The following is a 24,546-nucleotide window of genomic DNA, read 5'->3' on the forward strand; positions in this document are numbered from 1 at the left end:
GTCACCTTTTCTATTCTTTTAAATGTAGCAGCATTTTGAGAAGTAATGTTTGCACTAATAAAATAATACGGTGAAAACAGAAAACCTAGCCAAGTCTGCATCTACAGGATTATTTTTTTTCTGATTGCCATTATGCAGTTGGATTTTACTGCTTGTTAAACGTGAGGGATTCAAACTCAACCTTCTGTTGGATGCTTCCCTCTGGCACAGACAGTGCAAGTATGCTTGTCAGAAGTAAAAACATATGTGGTTAAAATGGTAAGGTCTTGAAAGTAGAAATGTGTCATTAGTCCTTTTTTTCATGTGAATCACTTTTTAATAATGCATTGGTGTTAGCTTAAATCCTAGCCTACGATTCAATTGTCCAATTGTCAGTGCTTTTCATTCATTCTTTACAATGCAAATGAAGGTAGACTTAGGTGACATCCGTAGAGACGTTTATGACTCTCTGTGCTAATAAGCAAGTAAATTCCTAACTTTTAACAGATAGATTATTAGTTTAAGCATCTTGTGATTTATCAATTTTTACGTTGATTTCAGTTCTTTTACTAATATTTCTTAAGGACTGGCTAGAAGACTGCAGCCCAGGACAGTAGTAGTCAGGTGTAAGCCGAAGCAGTTTTCAAACTGAGTTGTTCTAGATTTGTAGCAAATATGATTAAACTATAGCCATCAGAATTTAAATTTCATCCTTTGTTAAAGAATTAATATCTTTTTTGCGGTCTCTGTTAAGCTTCCTTTACCTCTGATCAGTTTGGAAAGTCTTCAAAGCTACCGTATTTTCACACTGTTGTCTTGAATGGTTTATTTTACATCAGTAATTTGTTGATACTCAGATACTGTAGAGGATCAACCACTCTCTTAGAACCAACATTTGAACATATTTCTATCATTTCATGATAGGATCTCCTGTAACAGCTGAGTGGTGTAAATTCACTAGGAGATGCTGCAGTTACACAGCTTTTCTTTAAAGTTTTCTTGCTGATGATCATACAAAGGTATCTGCAGCCCTGAGAAGCATAAAAAGGAAAGCATTCCCATTAGAGTAGCAGGCAGGAGGGCTGTTAATCAACTGAGCGTCTCATTAAAGAGAACTGTAAAGTATTCCTCTGGTAAGGCTTGATCCAGAGCCCATTGAAGTCAGCAGGTAGCTTTGAGTTAGATAGGGCCTGCAGTGTTTCAGATGAAATAACTATACAGCAGAAAAATGTCATGGCTGTTTGTTTTAATAGATTCTTTCATCACTTGATCTTAGAGAAAGACATAGATTGTTAGCTAGGTTTTTCTATTGGTTTTTACTGGGAGGTCTGAGACTCCTCTGACACAGGAAGTTTAATGCACACTGTACAGCTGATTCTGTGACTCCATACGCCGTTGAACAGGACAAGAACTAAAAAATATCAAACAGCTTTGATGCCAATCAATTTCACTTAAAAATACTGAGGATAAAACTAGATAAATGGGTGGAAGACTTAAAATGCCCATAGAAAGCCCAGATGATCTTGTTTATCTTCTGAGATGTTACAGTTCGTAGGATCTCCTTCTTTCTGTAGGATTTTGTCGTAGTCTCTGCATGCATCCTTCAAGACTGCTTTCCTACCAGCGCCTCTGGGAAGATAATCTTGATGCACTACTGATTTATTCTCAGTAATGCCCGAAGTCTTTTCATACTGTTTTACTGCAGAGACAGCATGCATCATCTGCACTTGGAATAATTTTCAAACAATTTCTTTGACTCTTGAGAGCTCTGAAATTACACTGAAGTGTGTGGGGTTTTTTTTTTTGTTTTTTAACTTTGCCTAATTGGCTGCTTTTACTAATTGCAGAGAGCTGACTGCCCGTTTTGGTGCTGCACTAATTTTTAGAACCTGAATGTTAACCTTGCATCTTATCTGCTAAGGAGCATGTGAAAGCTGGTAGAGATAGAAGTTGTGGGATGCATTACCGTGGTATTAATGTTTGTGGATGCCCTGCTTGACACCTTTCACAATATTGTGTACTGCCTTGCTGCAGATCATCACTAAAAGTTGCTCTGCATGAGGGGATTTAGAAACCACGACTGTCCTGCTGACTGAGGAGTTCATTCTTATTTACAATTCTGTAAAGTAACATTATCAGAACAGCTCAGGAAAAACTTACAGGTGAAATTTGAATTTGCAACTTGTGTATTTTCCTCTTTCCCTGGCAGTGAGGGTGAATTAACAGTGTTTTTATTCCTATTCTCTCCGTGCTCTTTCTGAATTCTCTCTCGTAGACATATGAGAAATATGACTACAATATCAATAGTACTTGAGCACTGAATCTCTCATCTAAACTATTCCATTTCATAAGTATTACTGACCACTCGAAGTACTGTATATTCTAGATAATAGCTGCAGATAATGATTCATGATTCACCTGCTCTCTGTACAAACTGAACCTGAAACCCATACAAGCAAAATTGTTATCAACATCAACTTGAAAATAATTTACAAATAGAATTATTGCATGGATGAAAACATTAGGAATGAACTGAGGTAAACAGGAAATTTTATCCTAGGATGGATATAGTTTACCAGAAGAGTGTAGCATATTTTAGGCAGCAGAGTCATTTTATGACGCAAAGTTCCCGATATGTGAACCGTCTTGTTTCAGTATTTTCTGCACAGCTGTTTGCTTAACAGTTTTGGAGCCATATAATAAGGATTTGTGTAATAATGTGCCAAGGCAGGAAGGGATTTCCCAGCATAGTTGCCTGTTTTCAAAGCCTGGCAGATCTACATTAACTCTTTTTTGTTTAGCAGTAGAGTTACGATTTGACATTTACATCTTCTTGTTCCCTTTTCTTTTCATGGGCAGTAAGCTTTTATTTTGTATTCAGACCAAGTACATGGATACGTTTTTAATAATTCGGCATAGTATATTAATATTACCAGTTGAATAATTCTACAAACTATGTTTCTATGCAGCTTTGCTAGAGTTAGATACAAGCAGGTCCTAAAATTCTCTTTCTGATTGCCATATCCGTGGCCAGGTCACTTTTTCTGTTTTGGAGTTAATGGAGCTGCATATCAAATACAGAATTGCTTATTTCTTTTAGACAACTCGCTGACATATCAATAAAAAAGAAGAACCTTTATTATGCTATTAATATTACCTAGTCTTAGTTGTGGCAAATAGCCTGAAATAATATGACAGAAATTAACACAAGAGTGACATTAAAAGGAAATTTTCTAATTTGAGATCTGACGCTATTCCAGTCTTCAAAGTGTTACTGAATATTTAATAAATCAGACATCTACTCAAAGAACATGGACTGAATTATTTAAGGGCATCTCAAACCCCTGAGTATTTAACTCCTGTATCACTGAAGTTCATAATTGAGGCTTAGTTATTCTGATGCAGTGCTGTATATTCCCCTGCTTGCTCTCAGTCTATATTATTTTTGATTACTAAAGCAATATTAGTCTAGAAACTACAAGCCAAACTAAATGGATATTCGTCAAATGCTATGTAAGAATACTCTATAATTCCCCTAGCCCTCATGATTCTCTTAAAACATACTCTGGGAAAAAAAATTGAGTGAGTCTGTAAGACAGTTCCATACAGCACATTTTCCATTACTACGGTGCTGGTTCTCAGAGGTAATGTTTGATGCTTATGTTGTGGTGAGCTGCAATTTGTCACACTGCTGAGTATTTATTATCTCTAATGAATGTAACATCTGGTTAGTGGTACTTGACGGAAGAGTTTCTGCTCACAGACTATTGAGAGGATAATAATTAGATGACTTAGAGACTAGCGGCCTGTCTACATGTTTTTTCTCTTCATTGATAAAAACATTTATTTGTTGTTACTTAAAATAATTTTAAAAATGAGTGTTTTATTTAGAAAACAGGAGAAAAATTCATTTGTTTTTTGAGGTAACTTCTTTGAAATGAGTAGAACTGATTTGCACAAGTTAAGAATTGGATCTTCAAAGATGATTTCATTGGTCTGAAGTGAGAACCGAGGCTCCTCTTCCGGTCTGTGCAAAAAAAGAGGAGGAAAAAAGGATTGCTTCCAAAAGGCAATTCAGGTGGCCTTAAATGTCTGTCTTGGATACTTGTAGAGAAGGATTCATCTAATCCTCTCTCTCTGTTTTTCCGTAAGGACTGAGAAGCTTATTTATAATTTATCATGGAATCATGGAATGGTTTGAGTTGGAGAGGACCTTTGAAGATGATCTGGCCCAACTCCCTTGCAATGAACAGGGACACCTACAGCTTGATTAGGCACTCAGAACCATGTCCAGCCTGACCCTGAGTGTCTCAAGGATGGGACACCCACCACATCTCCGGGCAACCTGTTCCAATGCCTCACTACCTTCACTGTAAGAAAACAAACAAACAAACAAAAAAAACCACAACTTTTTTCTTATATCCAATCTAAATCTCCCTTCTTTTAGTTTGAAATCTTTTCCCTTTGTCCTATTGCAACAGACCCTGCTAAGGAGTCTGTCCTCTTCTTTCTTACAGCTTCCCTTTAGATACTGAAATGTGTCTAGAGATACATGTTCTCAGGTAATATTTATTTCTTATCAGTGCATAAGAAAGTCAAGTGACTGGATAATAATAAGCTGAATAATTTTCTAGACTCCCGTTTCCTACTAGAAGATATTAAAGATGTACAGAGCGTTATTGATAGTAGAGTGTTTCCATGAGGAAGATCACAGTGATCATACGTATCTTGATAATATCATCATGTTTCTGCTCAAAATTTTGGTACATATAGGTTGATTAGGATAAGTTGAAATAAGTTTGAGGATAATGGGTTATTGCTGTATGGAAGCAACACAAAATAACTTTGGTGTTAAAATATACAGTAGTCAATGTAACTAACAAATAAATTGGTGTTTATTGGTATTTGCATGAATGTATGCCTTAAAATCATAGAATCACAGAATTGTTTGAGTTGGAAGGGAGATCCTTAAAGGTCATCTAGTCTAACTCCTCTGCCATGAATGGGGACACCTACAACTCAAGCAGGTGCTCAGAGCCCCATCCACCCTGACCCTGAATGTCTCCAGGAACAGGGCACCTACCACCTCTCTGGGCAACCTGTGCCAGTGTCTCACTACTCTTATGGTAAAAAAAACCTTTTCCCTATATCCCATTTAAATCTCCACTCTTTTAGTTTGAAACCATTTTCCCTAGTCCTGTCACAACAGGGTCGGCTGAAGAGTCTATCCCCTTCTTTATTACTGTGCCTTTTATACTGAAAGACCACCATCAGATCTCCCTGGAGCTTTCTCTTCTCCAGGCTGAAGCAGCATTTCTGCAGAACTCCTCCTCAGATCAATCCAGAACATTTTAAGTGTTTGAACTCTAACCCTGGAGGAGCAGGGCACGTGCTATTTATCAGCGTGGTTCTTACCCACACTGGACAGCACACTGCCCATAAAAAACCTTGGTTCATTATTCCAAAGATTCAGTCTTACGTGAGCTTAAGTGGAGTGACAGTCTTCCATTTACTGTACACACTAACAAATACTGATTAGATTGTGCATAGATAAGAATTGGTTTCCGTATGCTTTTACGTTGTCCCTGAACTAAGCATCACAGCATAAAGTGGTTTCAAGTTCCCGACATAATAATCCAAGTGTATGAACATATCCAGCTACTCATAGATCAGGATCTACTTGTCTTAGAGATAGATTGCATAAACAAGGCCAAAATGGTGAAGTTGTATGCGTTCGCACAGATGATGTAAATCAGCCTCCTATTTAAAGCATTAGATCACACACGATTGAGCATTGCAATGAAGATTCAGTTATTTATTCTAAAAGGAGAAATTATATATGGAAGAAGGAATGCTTTCATTTAAAGCATTACATTGCACGTGATTGAGAATTGTTAGGACGATTCCATTATTTATTCTTAAAGCAGAAATCTTATATTGAAGAAGACTTTTATCTGCTTGGCAGACTTGTCTTTGGTACTACTTGGAAGTGGGGTAGAGTTAATTCTAAGCTGTCTTTACTGTGTCTTAATCACCAGGCTGGCTGAAATTAGAGCGTGCTTTTGTGTTATATAAATCATGCTGTTCATGTTCTTAAAGGCCGGTTTGAGAAGGCAAGTACTGCCAGGGTATAGAGTCTTTAACCATTTGCCTCACTGACAAAAAATTTGACAGTGTCTGAACCAAAAGTTTTCTTTCTTGAATCGTGATGTTTTTTCTTCATTATCATAGTGTTTTGACTAGGAATTTCCACAGTTCACAAAACCAAGGTCTGTCAATATTATATTATGAGAGAAAGGGACAAAGAAAGCTAATATCATGTCAGAATGACACTTTAAGTTTAAATATATAGAGCAGGATTTTTGAAATTCTTGAAATATATTTCTACAAGCTACTGGAACACCTTCTGTCTTGAATGTTGTATGAAAGAAAACCAGTGGTTAATGATTGTAAAGCAGAGCTAGTTAATTCTGTCTCTTCCCCACCTACGCGTATTAATACATTGACATTTGATTTCTTGTAAGTTATGTCTTTTCTCTAACCCTGCTGCTTTGTTTGCTATATTTCCCAGACTGCAACCTTGTGAGCTGCTGTAATGTCTATCAGTATAAGTCATATTGAAAGACCAAGGCTTCGATAGCTGATGTTAATAACATAAATTGAAGAGAAACATGAGATACACAGAAAAAAAATTATAGATCCTATTGCTTGAGAGGAGGGAAACAACTAATCTCAAGGCTACCATCTCCAAATGAATTTTTCAGACTCACTGCTCAACTCTTTTCTTTTTATCTCTCTCTTTTTTTATTTTCAACCACACTGTTAGATATCTGTATTTTTAATGAAAATTAAGTGTGTGGCTAAAACTTTTTTGTACTTACAAAGTAAAATGTGCTTGTTAAGGTGTGAGGATGAAAGAGGAGTATTGCATAGTAATCCCCCTCTCACTTGTCTTTCCTCTTCCCATGCGAATAGTCGTAGTGTAGCTTCAACCTCACATGTACAAGCCCAAGTTCTAACATTTCTGGTTTTTACCTGATATTTGTACTTGGCTCTCTCTCAGGTTAGATTCGTTGAAGGATTTGTGGATGTCTAATAAGTTCTTGTGCCTCAGTTGGGTTAATACCAGATGACAACATTCATTTATTTGTTTTTCACTTCTGGCAAGAAATATCGTGAGCTCCATTATATGCTAAAATTATGAAGACGAGTGACAATTTGTTTTAAACTAGGATGATTTACAGAATTCAGGCTGGGAATAACAACTGAGTGTTAACAACAGTGGGGTGATGCTGCTATGCTGATGCTTTATTAATTGTGAGGAACCTGTTTTTCTTTGATTCTGTAAAATCAGGGCGTGCTTTCCACCTTAAAGGCGGTTGAGATTAAGTAGTCTTTTCAATTAGCAGGATTATGAATACTGCTGCTGCACTTTGTGTTCCCATCTTGTCTGCAGATGCATAACAGGCACAGACACTTGTAAGATCAAGGTCAAACTGTCTGCATTATAAATAATAGAAAATATTAATTCACTCATAGATGCGGAGGCAGAGATGAATAATCTTCACATGCAGTTTATCTGTACATCTGAGTATTTGAAGGACTCAATTAACTGCCACACAAAGAATCCTACATCGTGTCCTTCTCAAAGGTCTTTAAGGAACAGTTCAATGCTGTGTACTATATGCTCTCTGTGTTCATCAAGGGGGATAGTTTTCCAGGTTTCCTCCTTTTATGGTGATGCAAGAAAAGAGATAATTTTATTTAACTAAGAGTAATTAAATAGTGTAAGAGTGAAGAAAAGTTATTCCATTTTAGATTTTACTATCCCAGGGCATGAGATTTCTCTAAAAAGTTAGGTTCTGTAAGTTGGTCACTAAAATCAGATATAGAAGACGGTCTTTTTGCAGGGCCTACCTTTAAAGGTAGAATTAATGTGAGGTTTTTTTTTTTTTTAAAAGCTCAGTTGAAGCTGAAAACTGTTAACCTATTGATTTCATTGGAAAGGGTTAGGCCCATAGTGAGAACTTTTGGATATCTCCTGAATCTAATAGGAATGTGTCTAAAAGCTTTCCTGCCAATTTATTACTTAGCAGTATATCAAACTGAGACTTATGCTTCATGACAGAGTTGCTATCTATCGTGATAGAACTAGGCAAGGATCGTACTACTTTTTAAATAAATTTCTTAAATAATATCTCAAATCTACTTTGAACCTCAAACTGCACTTGATTTTTGGAAAAATATTGATGGAAAATTAAGTTTAATTAAATCATTGTTAGGAATTAAATAGAAAGTGAGTTTTGATAAAACATAGCCCGAGCCTGTCAGACCTTTAAGGTAGTTGAAGATATCTTCAAGTCAAGCCAGCCTTTTGCTAGAGTCACTGAATTTGTCAGTGAAACTGCTGGTAATAAAATGCTTGCAATTCAAACAGCAAACAATTCTTGACTTGTTGTGGAATGGATTTCATTTCAGAGGAAAATATCCATGCTAGTTTCATATAAGTAGAGGTATGCACTCTGGGCTCACTGATATTAAAAGAAGAGTTTTCAAGTGGGACTTGCATGTTTTATAAGCTTCTTAAGTGAGAGTCTGGAAGCTTGAATTGATGCAGGATGAGGAGTTTTTTTTTTTTTTTTTGCTAGCTTTCTGTTATTGTCCTATACTATTTTGACTGTATTTGTTGTAGACTTAGTACTGAGATTTTGATTAGATTCCTTTGCAAAATGAAAATGCGTGTATTTGTCTGACAAAGGAAGATCTGTATAATTTTTGTTTTCAGATGAAAGTTAATTTGTGCAATATGTGGACACAGCTCTGGAGAAGTTCTAGTCCTTATCATTTAAGTGAAATATTGATAATAACCTTTATTCCGATTCACAGTTCTAGTGTGTTAAAGCTATTTCATGTTTCATCACAACATCACTGAATTAGGATAAAACATATCATCTGTTTGATGGGATTTGGCTGTATATGTAGGTTATGTCCATACAGCCTATGTGAGTGTACTAGTTGCATGAAAAAAGTGAGGAAGGCATGCAGATGTGATTTAAAACATAATGAAGTAGAAGAGCAGGACTCTACGTTTTTTAACTGGCTTATAAAGAAAGACATACATTATATAATTACAATAAAATGATTTTTATTTTTCCAAAATGTACAACAGATAGTACAGATGCTTACAGATGTATTTTGAAAATACATACTTTTCCTACTTTTTGGTGCAAGCTACTCTGTTTCACAATTTTTCTTCAGAATTCCTTCATCCAGACTTGAATAATTCCCAATGTGAGCAGCATACTTGGATTTAGCCAAAAGTCAACTCTTGTTTGAAATGACAGGCAATTTCATTTGCCTGTTTCTTTACCACTTTTAAAATTTCACTGCACCAAAGTCAATGTCCATGATGATACATCTTATAAATAACATAAAGAACACTCATATCTTACAGTAAAAAAAAGTTACAAATGAAATAAATTAAAACATCTATACAAAGAGTGATCCAGAGTAACAGACAAATGCCCTTTAAATAAACATTTCTGTAAGGATCTCAAAAGCAGACATGACAGCTGGTCAAGTAATACAAAAATAGTATTGGAAAGTACCTCAAGAAGTGAACTTCCACATTCCCTACATTGTGGCAGGTTACCATTCCTGCTGTCATTCCCAATAGCTCAACACAGTATTAAAGCTCTTGTTCTTTCTGTCACTACTGCACAGATACCCCTCTATTTTCTTTCTTTCCCCCACCTCCTTGACTATTTATTTCCAAATAAATAAAAAGTGGCTGTCTTTCCCTTTTGGGAGATCTGCTAATGACGTTCATTGTTCTGCTCACGATAAGCATGGCAAACTGACTGTTGTTTTTCTTTTTGTAATAGTCTTCAAACATGTAAACGGTTCTACTTTTTGTCCCCCAGATCTTTCCACCTCGAAGAAAAACAGGTACACCTGAAAAAAACAAAAACCAACAACCTTTTTTCTGCTAAGACACGTTATTTAGGCCTCTGTTGTTATTTCTATTCTGTGGACTTTCTCCAGTTACTCAGTGCCTTGAAGTTCAGTGTCCAGAACTGGAAATACCATCTTGGTTGAGACGCTCAGAAGGTTGAACGGAATAGTGGAAGTAGGTTGTATCTTGTTGGCTCTACCCTGTACGTATCAGCTTTTCCATAGTAGTATGGTATTGTTAACTGATTCCCTGCTTGTATAACTTCCAAATCTTCTGTGCAGAACTGCTGCTGAACCAGTTGCTCTTCGTTGTGTATTTGTGTAGGTGACTGTTTCAATAGATTTAATTCTGTAGTTTTCAGACTAGAGATAATTTTCTATTCTGATTCAGTCCCATTCTTTCCCATTTATTTTGGTCACTGCAGAATTAGGTTGCTGCAGAGCTGAATAAACTTCTGTTCTCAGAGGCACAACTGCAGACTACTTGCAATGTACATTCTGACTCCAGATTTGCCCTGCCACGGTCAGGTTTCTCTAGATTTATCCCTATATCATTTGTGAGTCTCCCCTAATAAAATAATTCTTATTCTTATGTTTTGTTGCATAATGAGAGAAAATCCACAAATTTCAGATTTGTGGCAATATTTCACAATTTTTTGAGGTGGACAGCTCAGCATTTGAAGCAGTGAGTTAGCCAGGCATGAATTGGATAGACTTCATGTCATTTGTTAGCTTGGGCTCAATGCCACAATAACAAGCCTTAATGAGAAAGCAGAAGAGTTTGGTCACCTTCAACATTTGAACATAGGTTTTTTGGCTCTTAAATAAACATGCTGTTACTGTTTACAGAGCGTAATAACTGCATGAAATATTTTGCTGAAAGGAGAATCTCAGCTAAGAGAGGTTTACAGTCTAGAATTTAGATAGTAAGGACATGGATGTTGCTTGTAATTAAAATTGGTGCTGCAAGGCTTTTTAAGACAAGTGAGTTCTGAGGAGAAATGGAAATAAGGGCATAATTAAGTTTTTAAAAGCATAGGATAGTATGGAATAAGCTAAGTGAACTAAGATGTGGAAATAAAGAAACGTAAAGGATGAAGTTGGAATAAAGAAGAGGGGGCAAGGCAGAATCTGCATTCTATACGTCCGTGGAAATGACTTCAAGGGAAACAATGGGAAAAGTAGAGAAGGGCTGAAGAGGTGTTTAATCAGTAGCTCTGCATTTTGGCCTCACAAATTTTTGTTTCAAGCTTGGCAGTTTCTCAGTAGCCTTGTCTGTTAACTTAGTTTCAGCCTGTGCAATACCCTTAACTACTTAGAAGTGAAAATGTAAAGCCAAGCTGCCATATCGAGTACCCTTCATTGATTGCTTCCATTGTGACTAAAGGAGCAGTAGGATGGCCCCAGTCCCCTCACAGTGCAGTCAGTGCTGTCAGTGTCACAGGTCTCACAGTGGCACGCTGTAGCTACTGGGTATGAGTAAAAAGATTCAGGATGGTCACCGCAGCCAGGGATCTTCACTGTTTCATACACAACCTCCTTGAAGGTACATATTTGCTGAACAGATGAGACCGGTGGATATTTGTATACTGGATCCTGAAAATTATGAGAAAGAAATACTTAGTTTGAAATTTGTTAGGGAGAAGAATGCCATATTTTCACCAAGTGGATAAAAGATTTGATGTGAAACCTAATAAAAACAGTGGGGAAAATCCCACTGAAATCAAAAGTATTTGGATCTGTGGATCTATATATTTCTTGTTTTAAGAGAACTGGCCAATGGTTTCATTTTTCAAACTGAACAGAAAGCAGTGATCTAGAGTATCATACTTCCAGCTCTAGTTATACAATATGACTGTAATGGATGCAGCCAAATAAAGATCCATATTTAGCTAGCATTTTTTCACCCTTCCTTTTTCACCTTTTTCACAGTTCAGATCGACTGTGCATGCACTTCTATCAAACAACACAGCAGTTATTCACAAGACTAATCTCACTCATATCTTCATTATAAACTGGACAAGCAGGTTGTTCATACATCACTTGAATACTTAATTAAGGTGCCTGAATTTTAAGCTCGTGACTCTCACCCTGGTGAAGCAGTATCCTGAGCACCACGTGGCATTCACCGTAATGCAGAGTTCACATTCTTCTCTTTCCACTGCTATAGTAATATTGGTGAGCTCACAGCTGTAGCAACAGATTGCTTTCCAGCAAAATAACAGCACGTAACAGTTAAGTGTCTTCATCCTGTGCACAAAGCAGAAAGTGTATTTGTACTGTCAAAATGTATAATTATTTTTTACAGAAGTATTTATAGAAGCAGAGATAATTTAAGTCTTTACATGTCTTTACAAGTCTTTACATTACAATCAAGTGTTTCTATTATAGTAAACTTTCAGAAACAGCTCTGATCAGTGAGAACAGAGGGAAAAGTCATTAAGTAGATCTGTCTGTATATTTATTGGTTTTCCTAAGCAACTGAAATTGTGTATCAGCAATCTTTGCAGAATAATAGCAGCTGAGCAACATACCACTTTCAATGAAATATTTTATCTAAGTTTCTGTATAGAGAATGTCCTGTCTTTTAGGAGAAAGAAAAAGAAACAACGGGGAAAAAAAGAGCAAGGGGTAACCTGGTTTTAAAAAGAAATTAATTGTATACAGTGTTTGCAATTAGAAAAAAGTATTCCCAGATCAAAATCTGATGAAAACTCACCTGTATTCTAGTAGAATGCTGTGCCTTCCTGATAATAGCTGTAGTGAGAAGAAAGCCCCAAGCTTATCTTTTTATACTAAATCGTGTGTAATGTATACCCTGAGGATTTGCTGTGCGTTAATGGAGCAAGCATTAGTTTGGTACTTGGTGAAAGGGGATTAGTGTTCAGTCAGACAGTGAGATCATGTCTTGTTAAGAGGAAAAAAAAAAAAACCAAAACAGATTTAGGAAGTGATGGTGAAGGTTACTGTCACAATGTCATTTTGTAAGTTTCCCTGGATTTTATTCACTGGCACTTAGAGATAGCTGAGCCGTTCTACAATTTGGGAATAGACTGAGAAATCCATTTCTGTGAAAGTTTTCTTTTTCAGGCGTTTTAACTGTGTTTTATGTCAATCCCAAACCGATATGCTGGAGTGCAAGCTGGCCCTCTGGTAATTCATAGCAGAGATGTTGCCAGAGTGCTTTTTGGTTAACGAGAATGTTCCTAATTTTTTCAGTGTACCCAGTCTTAACTGGTTTACTCTTGAATTAGGTTCGAGTGACTTTACTCAGTGGGCTGCATAATGTTCTTGTTTATTCATCAGTAGTCCCCGAAGGCTAGTATTCTGAGTTTTGTTAAACCATGGGTGACCCAACTTTTCTTTACCATCTAAAATACGACTGTGGCTCATCAAATTCAGATTTCTATCCCAGTATGTGGTGCAGTCCTTGTTCTTTTCTGTCACCTGCCTTTTTTTTTTTTTTAACTTCGTTAAGGAATATTTGTATTGTGGAGAGAGACTGTAAAGGTGATGTAATTAGACACCAAGTCTCTGTTTTCTGTCAGTGATTTCAAATGAAGTATTCTGATGTTACAGGGAATCTGGTAATATTTCCACTTGGCAGTCACGTAACACAACTTGAATGCCCTCTCTAGTTTGTGATTGCAATCACATTTTCTGTGAGAAGTGTTGCCTGTTCACTGCCCTTTTCCTGCTTTCCCAAGTGAGTGATGTGCACCTCTTCACCAGAATAATGACAGAGAAATAACTCTGTGGAGCTTCACATACAATATCTTCTGGGGAGAATGACTCACAGGAGCACTGTATTTACTATCGCCTGCCCAGAACAGCCAGTCTTGCTTTGTTATGACTGTTCTATTATGGTCAGTCTGACTTTTGCTGAAATCCATTCAGAGCAAAAAAATAAGCAAGGACAGACAGTCATAAGCATTTCATCAAGAAAAGAAATTCTCATCAGCTTATTAGCAGTCCTGCAGACAGGATGCTTTTCAGAATGGCTTTTTCAAGTGAGCCCTTAAAGTTTCTGATGCCTTCCTGTGCTCCTGCAGTCTGGCCACCTGTTCCAGTTTCTACCCACCCTGTAATACCTTAATTTGTTAATGAATTTCCTGTCACAGCACAACTGGAAGGTGATCTGTGATCTGCAGCTGTTCCCTAGACATACCCTGTAATAATAGTTCTGTTTATATCAAAACACTGTCCAAGTAACTGTAGAAGGAAGTCATGAAAGTAAAAAAAAAAAAAAAAAACTTTTTTTTTTTTTTTTTTGCTAATAACAAACTTTGATAGTTGGCTGGCAGTCTTTTCTATTGTTTAGAGTCAATATAGTCTTGCTTCTCATGAAGGGCTCTCACTAATTTCAGAGATGCCAGCCTAAAGCTGATTAAAATTAATTACATCCCTATGGAGGATTTGGCCTGTTCCAAGTACTAATTTGTGCAAATTAAATAAAACCAAATACACTATATTTGAAGAGGGCAGCACAGCAAATATCTAATCTCTCATTTGTAACGATCTGCTTCATGATCTGAGGAAGACATACACACTTACTAAAACCTCAGTTTCATAAGCAGAGTACAAACTTAGTCCCTACCATGCTGTTGTCTTGCTCTTCCAAGTTATCTCATTTTGGCTCACCCAGCCTCTTCAGTTGTGGCAACGTGATTTACAGAAATCAAGAACTCATTCTTACTGAAAGGAGGAAAAAAGCAAACGACCAACACTCTTCTGTAGCATTGCTTTTAATTTGTATTAGCTTGTTCCCAACAAAATGAACAGCTGTAGCCATGTAATTGATGGGACTGCTTGGTAATGCAGGGAGAAGTTAGCAGGAAAGGCTTTGCATAAGCTTTTCTCTGAAGGATTCCTGAAGCCACCTTGTAAATAGAAAACCAACTCTTGTACCAGGAAGATTCCATTGTCTCACTTATTTGGTAAGTGTTTCTGTAGTCATCAGTTCTAGGTTGATTAACCAGCTATTAGCTCTGCTAAATTCCTTGTTTAAGTCTATGAATACGTGCCTTTTAGGCGAGTATGAAGTTAGAAATGAGGAGTGCTAATTTGATGAGCAGTTGTTACTTAAGGAGTTTTGATTTTGCTCCTGCATCTGTTTTAAAAGATGAGTTATTTCTCAAGTTGGGCAAGATGCTACATTTAAATATTTAAATATATTTAAAATGTTCATCGGACAGTGGGTAGTCCTGGAGATTGAGACTCCAAGCTTTTTAGAAGTCATAGCAGGCATCACATTCACATGGCTGTATTTATGCCTTATAGCATCTCATGGAATTATAAGGCTTCTTTCCTTTGCTGCTTTTAAAAAATTCTTCAGCTGATTCCTTTGGACTGTTTTCTCTTTCTTGCTTTGCTTTTTCTAACCACTCCAACCAGAAGTAATGTGATACCTTCTGCTATTGTTTTCTATTTTATTTATTTACTTACTTATTTGCAAAAGCAAACTGAAAATGTTATGGTTTTTATATTCCTTGAACTAGTGAAATTCCTTTCTTCAAGAAAGGTGGTGGAAATACTAGCAATTTTGTTGCTGGAGGTTTTAAAACTGTCTTGCTTGAAAGAATGTGGGTTACATCTTTCAGAGAACTTCAGCTTCTATGAAAGTGCTATTGGTAAATGTGGTTTTAGAATGGATAAGTAGCACATGTGAGTAATGTGAATCTGTCCTGTCAAAATTTGCTTACCTGCAAATTATTCCAGCAGCATAACAAATCTAGCTTCTAGTACATATATTTTTAAAAGTGCCAAGGGACCTTAGGTTTCAGCTTGTGAGATTCATGGTAATTATAAATTACATGTTTTAGATCTTGTCAAATAGGTACATTACACAGGAATTGTAATGCTTTTTTTACATGAAAGCTGTTTCTCATTGAAAATGTGCCTCAAGGCATTTTTAAGGATGCTTAAAACTGTGGTATAGCTGAGCTTCCAGAACAGAATGAAGAACTGGTTCTTTGAGTTTGGAGCTGTGCGTTTCACTGCCATCAAGTCTTCTGTGTGAAGTTTCTTCTGCATGTGGCAACTCTTAACTGAGTGCCCTCCCCTTTCTTCTGTCTGTCCAAATCTATTTCTGTACAAATTCAGTCTACCTGATATATTTAAAGCAAAACATCTTTTTGTTACCTCCCAGTGATTCACTAATTAATATCCTTGAAGTACACGGATTCCTTAAGCACAGATTGAGAAGCAATTTGCAATCTCTTTGTGGAGTTGATATTTCAAAGTAAAGCAGCACAAAGCTATATTTCACCGTTAAGTAAGTTGACTGGAGTGTAATTTATCCCCCTTCTGTTGTTGCTTACTGCTGCTGGGAGACAACTTCTCTCATTGCATTGCCTGTCCAGGTGCCTTTGGGGTTTATTTTAATTCTTCTTAAAGTCAATGGGGAAAACGTTATTGGGTTTAGTAGTAATTGCATTAGGTAGTTGGTCACTATTGTTCAATACTACTGTTTAATTACCCAGCACTGATGATACAGAATTGTGAGTAGCTTGTGCCTGCCAAGCACACAGCTGGATAGTTGAAGCATCATGAACTGATGAGTTATTTATTAATGAAGAATTGCAATCTTTACTCATACGCAAAGAGAATATTTCACCCTCAGGAGCATAAACAAACGGCAGAGTGCACTGACACCTCTCTAGTAGTGCAGACGTGTGTGGCTTCTGAGATGCCAGTTTCCACTGCTTGGCACAAAGCTGGTATGTCTTTCTCTTGAATACCTACGTGAACTGTTAGTCTTTCAAAGTCATATAAAAATTCTCCTTGCAATTGACAGCAGCAGAAGCTAATCCTTCTGAAATGTGTTTAATATACACAGAACCGTACAAAGGACAGTGCAGGTGTTTCATCTTTCTGCCGTCCAGTTATTTTTTCCCGTAGTTTTGTCTCTTGCTATTTTATACCATGTTTCTTACTATATAGCAGCTGCATTTTCTTACCCTGTTTAGTGCTGGGATTCATAAATTGTTCAGCTGTAGGCTGTTGTAAAACCACTGCGTGACCTTGCCTTCTTGTAGAAGGTCCTCTGGTAACTGCAGTGGTATCTGTTAGTAAATATGTTGATCCAGTCAAATACTGAATAAAAATTGTGTGTTTGTTACAAATGCTTTTTTCTTTTTTTTTTTTTCCCCCCTGACAGACTAAGCCAGTTTGCATTCTTTCATGTTCAACATCTCAATTTGTTTCAGAGTATTTTTTTTAATAAAAAGATACTTTAGATGTTGTGTGTATGTATAAAAGTAGCAGTTTTGATCTGCAACTGTCCTGAAGCAGTACTGTTTCATATTCAGCTTTCTGAGTCTGAGTAGTATTTATTTTTATTTTTCTGCTCAAAAAGAACAAGAAAATGTTTTCGTGGGCTTGACAAAATAGATTAGTTCATGTGAGAAAAGAGCTGGGAAAACAGGGGGACCTGATGGACGATACCTTTCTACTCATACGTGCCACTAATATTTAGGCAGCAAGGATTTCATTTTTATTATGGAAGCAGTTTTTGGGTCTACATGGATTTGTTGCCGAGCTGTTGATAGCTAAAGAGAAGAACCATTTCTCCTACGGTGAGAGTTGAAGGAACTAGAAATAGGGGCACGAGGCTTTATCTGATACGATTTGTTCTCATTTGATCTTGTGCAGAGCACACAGAGGTGTGCAGATCTGTCACACTCCAGTTCAGGTTATGCCTGTGTGCGTGCCTGTAAAGAAGGAACCATGCTAAGCGTTACTATCTTCCACACTGAGCAGTGAAGAGCCCTCGGGATTTACTTGTGAATCATGAGTTATTAAGAGAGGAGTTTGGGGTGAATGGAAGCAAAACTTTCTGAGCTACCTAGCTGCTTTGGCACAGCTTACTGAGAGGCATACCTGGTAGTTTATGAGCAAGGATGCTTTTTGGTTTTCTTTCTCACATAACAAATGTTTAAAAAAAAAAAACAAAAAACAAAAAACAAAAAAATCCCAACATTTATGTGTGGGGAAGTCTCTGGATTCTCAGGATGTGCTGGAGACATAACAGCATACCACTGTGGTTAAAAGCTATTAGTCTGCTTTATTGTTAAGCGCTGCTCTATCGATACATGTGAACAGAGCATTGTTCAACCGTTCACACAGGCGCTCAGCCAATGAGAGCCGTGAGATGTTCTTTTTCTTCTAAAGGTGTCCTTGGTTCTCATGCTGCTTATCTTGCTCCACAGCTGCTGCTCTGAACAGCTTTTTTCTTACGTTCCCACATTTATGCAGAAAGCATTCATTTTTTCAAATACAGCAAGTTTGGCAGGACTGCACCTTACTCACAAATGGACAACAGCATCTGCTGATTGCTTTAAAACAATATGGCTATGGTATACAGTAAGGCTTATTTGGCTCTTGCCAACTTTGTGCATTGATAGCATACTAAAGTTGATGCAGAATGATTCAGCACACTGGATAACTGAGAAAAAACTCTTTTTATTTGAGTTGCTAAATAAAGTCTTAAGCTTAGGTTGGAGATGTCTGACCCATATTCGTTTAGCAGATGCAGAGATTTTTAGGTCAAGTTATTTACGAAAAGTAGGTTGAAGAGTCAAGAAGAATGTATGGAACCATTGCCACCTTCAGCTGCGATTTTTTACTTCCTATCTGACCAAGTGTCTCTACAGTGTTAGCTGTTTTTAAGGATTCTTGGCATACTGTCTTTTTTTGTATTTTTTAAAGGATTTTTTCTCAGCAGTCTTATAATATTTTGGTTTTAGAGAGTGGATCCATTATTGCATAGAATATAGGGTGATGGCATTGCTGTGCGAGCTGCAGAAATGCCTATTTAACTGACTCAGGAGGATTTTCATTGAGTTTGATTGTAGTCAACATACACAGATTGCAGATTTGCAAAGGAATTTTGCAAAACTGTACTACAGGAAGCAATATTCCAGACTTCTAATGAGGAAACAAATTTTTATTACAGAAAAAGCTTTACAGGTGTAAGTCCAGTGCATAGCTCAAATAAACAAATATTACTTGTGTGGTTGTATTAGCAGAATGATGAAATAGAAGACAAAGTACTGTATTAGGCTAAATTCCTAAAGATTTTTTTTTTTATTTTTTCCCTAGAAAATTATAATAATTAAGGCCGGAGGCTTTATTTCAATAAGGGTGATAAGAGGCTGGCAGGTATGTTGACATTGTCCATCTTTATGTACTGTTCAGTCAAATAAAGAAGGTTACCAAGGTCTGTGCTTTCGCAATGAAGGATGCAGCTCTTTCTTCCCATTCTACCTTTGTTGGTTTTTTTTTTTTGTTTGTTTGTTTTATTTGTATGATACTGTCTTCTCTTTAACCATGATACAGGAATACCACTATTCTTATGCAGAATTAGTTCTAGGTGTAAGCAAAGCAGGCTGTGAAGCAGCCTCCTGGGAAGGGGAAAAAGAACTGTGGTTTTTGTTGGCTTTCCTGCCTGTGCCAGAGCTGACAGTGTGTCTGTGTGTCTGTAGTTTTCTAACAATCAATTAAAAAAAGAAAGAAAGAAAAAGAAACATTAGTGATAACTTAGACCATTAAATTTTTAAAAACCACAGTGTGATAGTCAGAAAATTGCTTTCATTTAATTTGGTATTGCCTGCTGAGGGCTGAACACATACTGCAGAGGAAAACACAGACAATATATTGATTCAGACAAATACAGATTTAGAAAGCTTTTTTTAAGATACAGTATTTTAGGTATTGTGTAGTTCGCCTTCTGGATCTGAGGTTTCTTCTCTAAATGGTCATTGGAAGTTGAGTAGAGAAAGCACAAACCAGCTTACTTAGCACATCATGTCATCATGCCTTTGTGCCTTCTCCAGGCTCCAGAGGAATCCAAGAAATATTGTTTCTGGGAAGCAGCAGGAAGATGAAACAGCGTTATAGTCTAGGGGATGCAAATTATAGTGACCAGAGGAAGTAGCTGGGAAAGTCTAATAGATGGAAGGAGCCTTTCATGTCATGTAGCTCAAAGCATGAGCTGCACCAGGCTATGGTGGCATGCATTTAGAGTATTTGATCAATACTCCTGAATTCATGTGATGTCCGAATGTGGAAAGCTTTCTTGGGCCAGAAAAGTAATGCTACTTTACAACTGGAACTTCTAAACAGAGTCTTGGTCGGAGTGGCGTCAGAAAATACTTCCTGTAATTCACTATAGGATCCTGGAGTCCCTCTTTTCTTGCCAAGAACCACAGAAACAACTTATGTCTCTTGTTAGGAGATTAGGACCCTTTTCTCCTACCTCCATGGCAGGTGTCAGGCAAGGAAATCATCCTTGTAGGCAGTTCTGTGTGGAACTGGAGCTGTGTGGGTTGCCAGACGGAACACCAGAGTTGGAGGAAATGTTGAATCGTGCTGTGGGAGGGAGGAACAAGGCAGGCATCAAGCAGGGCAAGCTGGATGAACCAGCCTGTAAAATGAAGGTTCTTAAGTGTGATTAAAATTATCTTGAAATTGGCTACCTGTCGTCACTGATCACCTTTTACAATGTTGATCTATGTTGTGTCTGCTTCAGCGCAGTATTAACCAGCTGTTTGAAATGGAATAGTCTAAATACTGCCTGTTTGGCTTTGTAGGGATAGGACAGTCACAGAGCAGAAATCCATTTGTAATCTCTGTAGTAATGCCTGAAAAAGAAACAGTCTTACTCAATTGCTTCAATAAGTATATAAATGAGCAAGATCATAGTTGCTGATAGTTAAAAAGGTTTTTGTGCTTGTTGTAGTGCCATCTTGTGGTTCTTGAGTGGAAGTTCATACACTTCTGAAAGTTCACAGCTAACGTAGATTTTATTCTACAGCATCGTGGCAAGCAGAACTAAATGATAGTGTTTAGAACTTAAACAGCTCTTTAAGGCTCCTGGCCCTTGGCCAGATTCCTGCCACGTTCAATTCTTTCTTTATCAGGTAAAACCTCTGGGCAGAAAGTTCTGGAACTCTCACCAAGGAGCCTGAGGAGTGATAATACAACAGTCTTTAAGTGCAGCGACGTTAATTACTTCAGGCCATTTTACTTGTCCCTGTGTATAAAAGACATATAGAACTGTGCTCAAGAAAACATGCTTTCTCTTTACTTTCTCTCTGAACTGTGGGACATTAAATGTAATCATTCCTGCTGTTATCTTAAGCACAGAATTTCTCCCAGAATGAATAGGGGACATGCAGTCCTCCTGCTGCTTGTGTGCCGTGCTTGGAACAAAGGAAAAAGGTCTACAGGAAAGTGTATGAGCTGGTTCTCTCCATCTCATTTCCACCTACTCACTGCAGAACTTGTATGCTGAGAGCTATCTCTGATAACTTCAAGCAGTCTTTCTCCTTCCTGTTTTAGGAACCTCACTCATCTTATTATTGCCTAAACTTGACAAAACAATGATATTTACTCTGAGATATATTCCTTTTGTTTCAAGGTCGTATTATAGAGTACATTATTAACAAAAGTCTGATGTGATTAGGTTTTACTGTTGCTTTCAACACTTAAAAACAAGGGAATGTGAAACAACATTAAAATAGTTAGCTTGCAGCTTCCTGTTTTGATAATGTTGTCCATTGTTTCCCATTGTGTTTTGCTGTGACTTCTCTCTTTTTATTGCATACCGAAGATTAGCAGTCATTTTTAGAAAAATGTGTACTTGTGTTCACCTTTGCTTTGAATACTAATTTCTATTTGAATGGCTTTTTCATAAAGATACTTCAGAAAGAACCTGACAATTTTTCATCTATAAAATTCCATCCTGACTGTAAATATTATGAATCCCACAGTTGCTGGCTATGTATGACTGAATAACTCCAAAAAGAGGTTTTTGTTTAACATTTCAGTTTCCATAGTTAGCAGACATAAAATGCTCATAGTAGAGCAGAGAAGGCAGAGCACCGAAAGGGATTTCTGCTATGTAGTATATTCCTGAATCCTCTGGAAAGGCTATGCTGTGATAGTGCCATATACACAGTCCTAGAAGAAGAGGTGACAACTGCTGTTTTCATTGCAGCCCACTGATTGTCAGTGCATAATTAAATAGGCTATGGTTTTGGTAGCCTTATAAAATGCTTAAGTCTTCAACTAGATGAGAACTCTCAGCTCTGCCCTGAATTGAATGGGTGCAGGAGAGGCAGGACAGTGAACTTTGTGTCTCAGTTATCAAGCTGTCATTTTTAACCATTTTGAAGAACAAACAAACCAACAAACAACAGAAGGCTCAATATCTACTTCTGCAATCAGTGAAAATTCTGTCGTATGTCCTCAGCCCTTATCCCATTATAGGCAACCTTGTTATGACTTGAGGTGAGATCACTGGCAGCAGTATGCTACCGTTCTTCTATGAGTACACAAAGTTACAAGGTGCTGATGAAATGAACTGATTGCTTACCTTCTGCAGACTCGTTAATGAATTCATTGACTGGCTAACTGAAGTGATTTTTTTTTTTTTTTAGTATACCATTTCTATTAACTAAAGCAAAAGTGGGATCAGAAAAGTGGTGGTTCTGACAATGGGAACTAGTTGTTACTTTCAGTAATGACTTGAAATATGTTAAAGCCGTTTTATCTGGATGTTTTTGAATGCAGATATTTTAAGGCTGTAGAGCTGTCCTCCATGTTCTCATGCATAATCTTACTTCATACATGCGATAATGTGCATCCTAGATCACATATAGTAGAGGTGATCCAGTGTTCATGAGACCTATAAGCTCTGAAAAAAAATGCCAGCATCCTGTATTCTCGATTTCTGTTTCTGACTAGTAGAGTCATCACCTGCTCCTGCATACTGGAGATTATTATAAGACTTGAATGACCTATTTAGCTGTTCTGAATTTTGAGTCATCGCTTTTTTCCTCCCTCATCTGCTGATTTTCTTCCCCTCTTAGCGTAAAACAGAAGAAATGTGAAAGCTTGTATACTTTTGTGAGAGACTGATCTCTGTCTGATTTGGGCTCCCTTTATAAGAAAGTTAAAGATGAATTTGTCATTGGTACTACAAAACTGGAAAAAGGTGGGGAAACGGGTCCATGTTTTTTAGGCATATAAATAATTTTGTCTACCAGATATTCAGATGGCAATCCAGTATCCCATGGAGATGAAAACAACTTTTAGAAAGGAACTGTATAAATATTAAATAAAATAATTATGTAAGAAATTATAAAAAGTTAAATACTGCCAACTGGTAATTAAGACCCACAGAATTTCAGAGGCATACATGCACTTTTGCCTGCAAATATGCTACTACACCTTCCTGCACAATCCAGAATTTTAGCATAAATATATAATCACTGGCCCACACTGATGTCAGGTCAAGTGCCCAGGTATTTACAAATCTGGCCTTTGTGTGATTTTCAAGGATCTCACTGCAGCTGTTTGTTTAAAAAGTGAAGCTCTTAGAGATACAAATTGGAATATTTATGATGTATAGAGACAATAATTTGTGTCTAGCACATTGGTGCAAAGCTGCTCCTGATACTTGGTGTTCCTAGGTCTGAAATAAAAGTCATTTTCCAGGAATTAGTCACAATTCTTTCCATTACATTTAATTCCAGAACACATAAAGAATTCTTTTTTGTTCTTAAAAAAGAAGATTCAACTATTTGAGTCCAAGACCCTTCTAGTTAAACAAATGACATGGATTTGCTTAATTAAGGAATAATTGGATTCTGCCTTTCAAGTAAAATGTGTTGTAAGGAAATACAGTACGTGAGAATAAATGGCTAAGAGGTTTAAGTGATGAAGTTTATCATATCCTTTGCTCCACAATGAACTGCAGTATACTACAGCTAAGAAGTGTTGTCAGTGAAGCAAACCTATGTGCTTATTTACACTGTTTCTATTTTTAAGTATTTCTTAATATTTGTATGTGTGTGACAAAAAGGAAACCTTTACTGTGCCTCAGAAATGTTTTGCCATACGCTAACTGAATGTTTCTATGTAAGGCAAAGTGTCAGTCTTCAAATAGTTAAGAATATCTCTCATATAACCAAGTGATACCTCAACAATTAACAAAAAGATCTCCCATTTCCGTAAATGACAACTTTATTATTACTGTCTTTAGGCAGGAAGTTTTATGAAAGAACTCCATAGTGTACTTTGAAACTGATCAGGCTCAGCACACACCTCACTCTGTGAGTCAAAAACTGGCGTGTGCAACTACTACTAGAAAGGATCCTATAATTAATACGTTAAAGCTGGACTGATGTCCAAAACTTGGAGAATACATCTGTATTAAATATACGAACAGCCTTCAGACACATGTATACTAATGAGTCTGAATTAAGAGTACGCAAGGATGTGAACTTATCAAGCAGATGTGTAAAACAAAATAGCAGTAAAGGAAGGAAAAAAATACGTTAATTATGACAGACTGTGACAGAGCAGGCTGATAGCCTTGTTCACACTGACTCTTTTGTAAGAGCACTACAACAGATCTTATTTTAAGGATACCAAAGAATGCATTTTTATTGTGCCATTGTGCTGCTTAGCTTGAAAGGTGATGCTTAACAGATCAACTGCGAAGTGGTGAAACATTCAAGGCAGTAATGAATCATAGAATGGTTTGGGTTGGAAGGGACCCTTAAGATCATCTAGTTCTAATGTCCTTGTAGACCAGGTTGCTCA

At 37.1% G+C, this 24,546-nt stretch overlaps 1 protein-coding gene and 1 non-coding gene across 2 annotated transcripts in view; one reads left to right on the forward strand and one right to left on the reverse strand.

Annotated features, from left to right (window-relative positions):
• Positions 1 to 24,546, forward strand: part of LOC100547011 (uncharacterized) — a 46,790-nt gene that overhangs the window by 10,623 nt on the left and 11,621 nt on the right. The window lies entirely within an intron of this gene.
• On the reverse strand, positions 9,108 to 13,381 carry FSHB (follicle stimulating hormone subunit beta). The gene is made up of 3 exons (XM_085223880.1): positions 12,653 to 13,381; positions 12,024 to 12,183; positions 9,108 to 11,529 (listed from the first exon to the last, which is right to left on the reverse strand). The coding sequence occupies exons 2-3, from the start codon at positions 12,180 to 12,182 to the stop codon at positions 11,293 to 11,295; spliced, it is 396 nt and encodes a 131-aa protein (XP_085080006.1). The 5' UTR covers position 12,183; positions 12,653 to 13,381; the 3' UTR covers positions 9,108 to 11,292.

The sequence above is a fragment of the Meleagris gallopavo genome, chromosome 5 (genome assembly GCF_905368555.1).
Source record: "Meleagris gallopavo chromosome 5, MGAL_WU_HG_1.1, whole genome shotgun sequence".
NCBI lineage: Eukaryota > Metazoa > Chordata > Aves > Galliformes > Phasianidae > Meleagris > Meleagris gallopavo.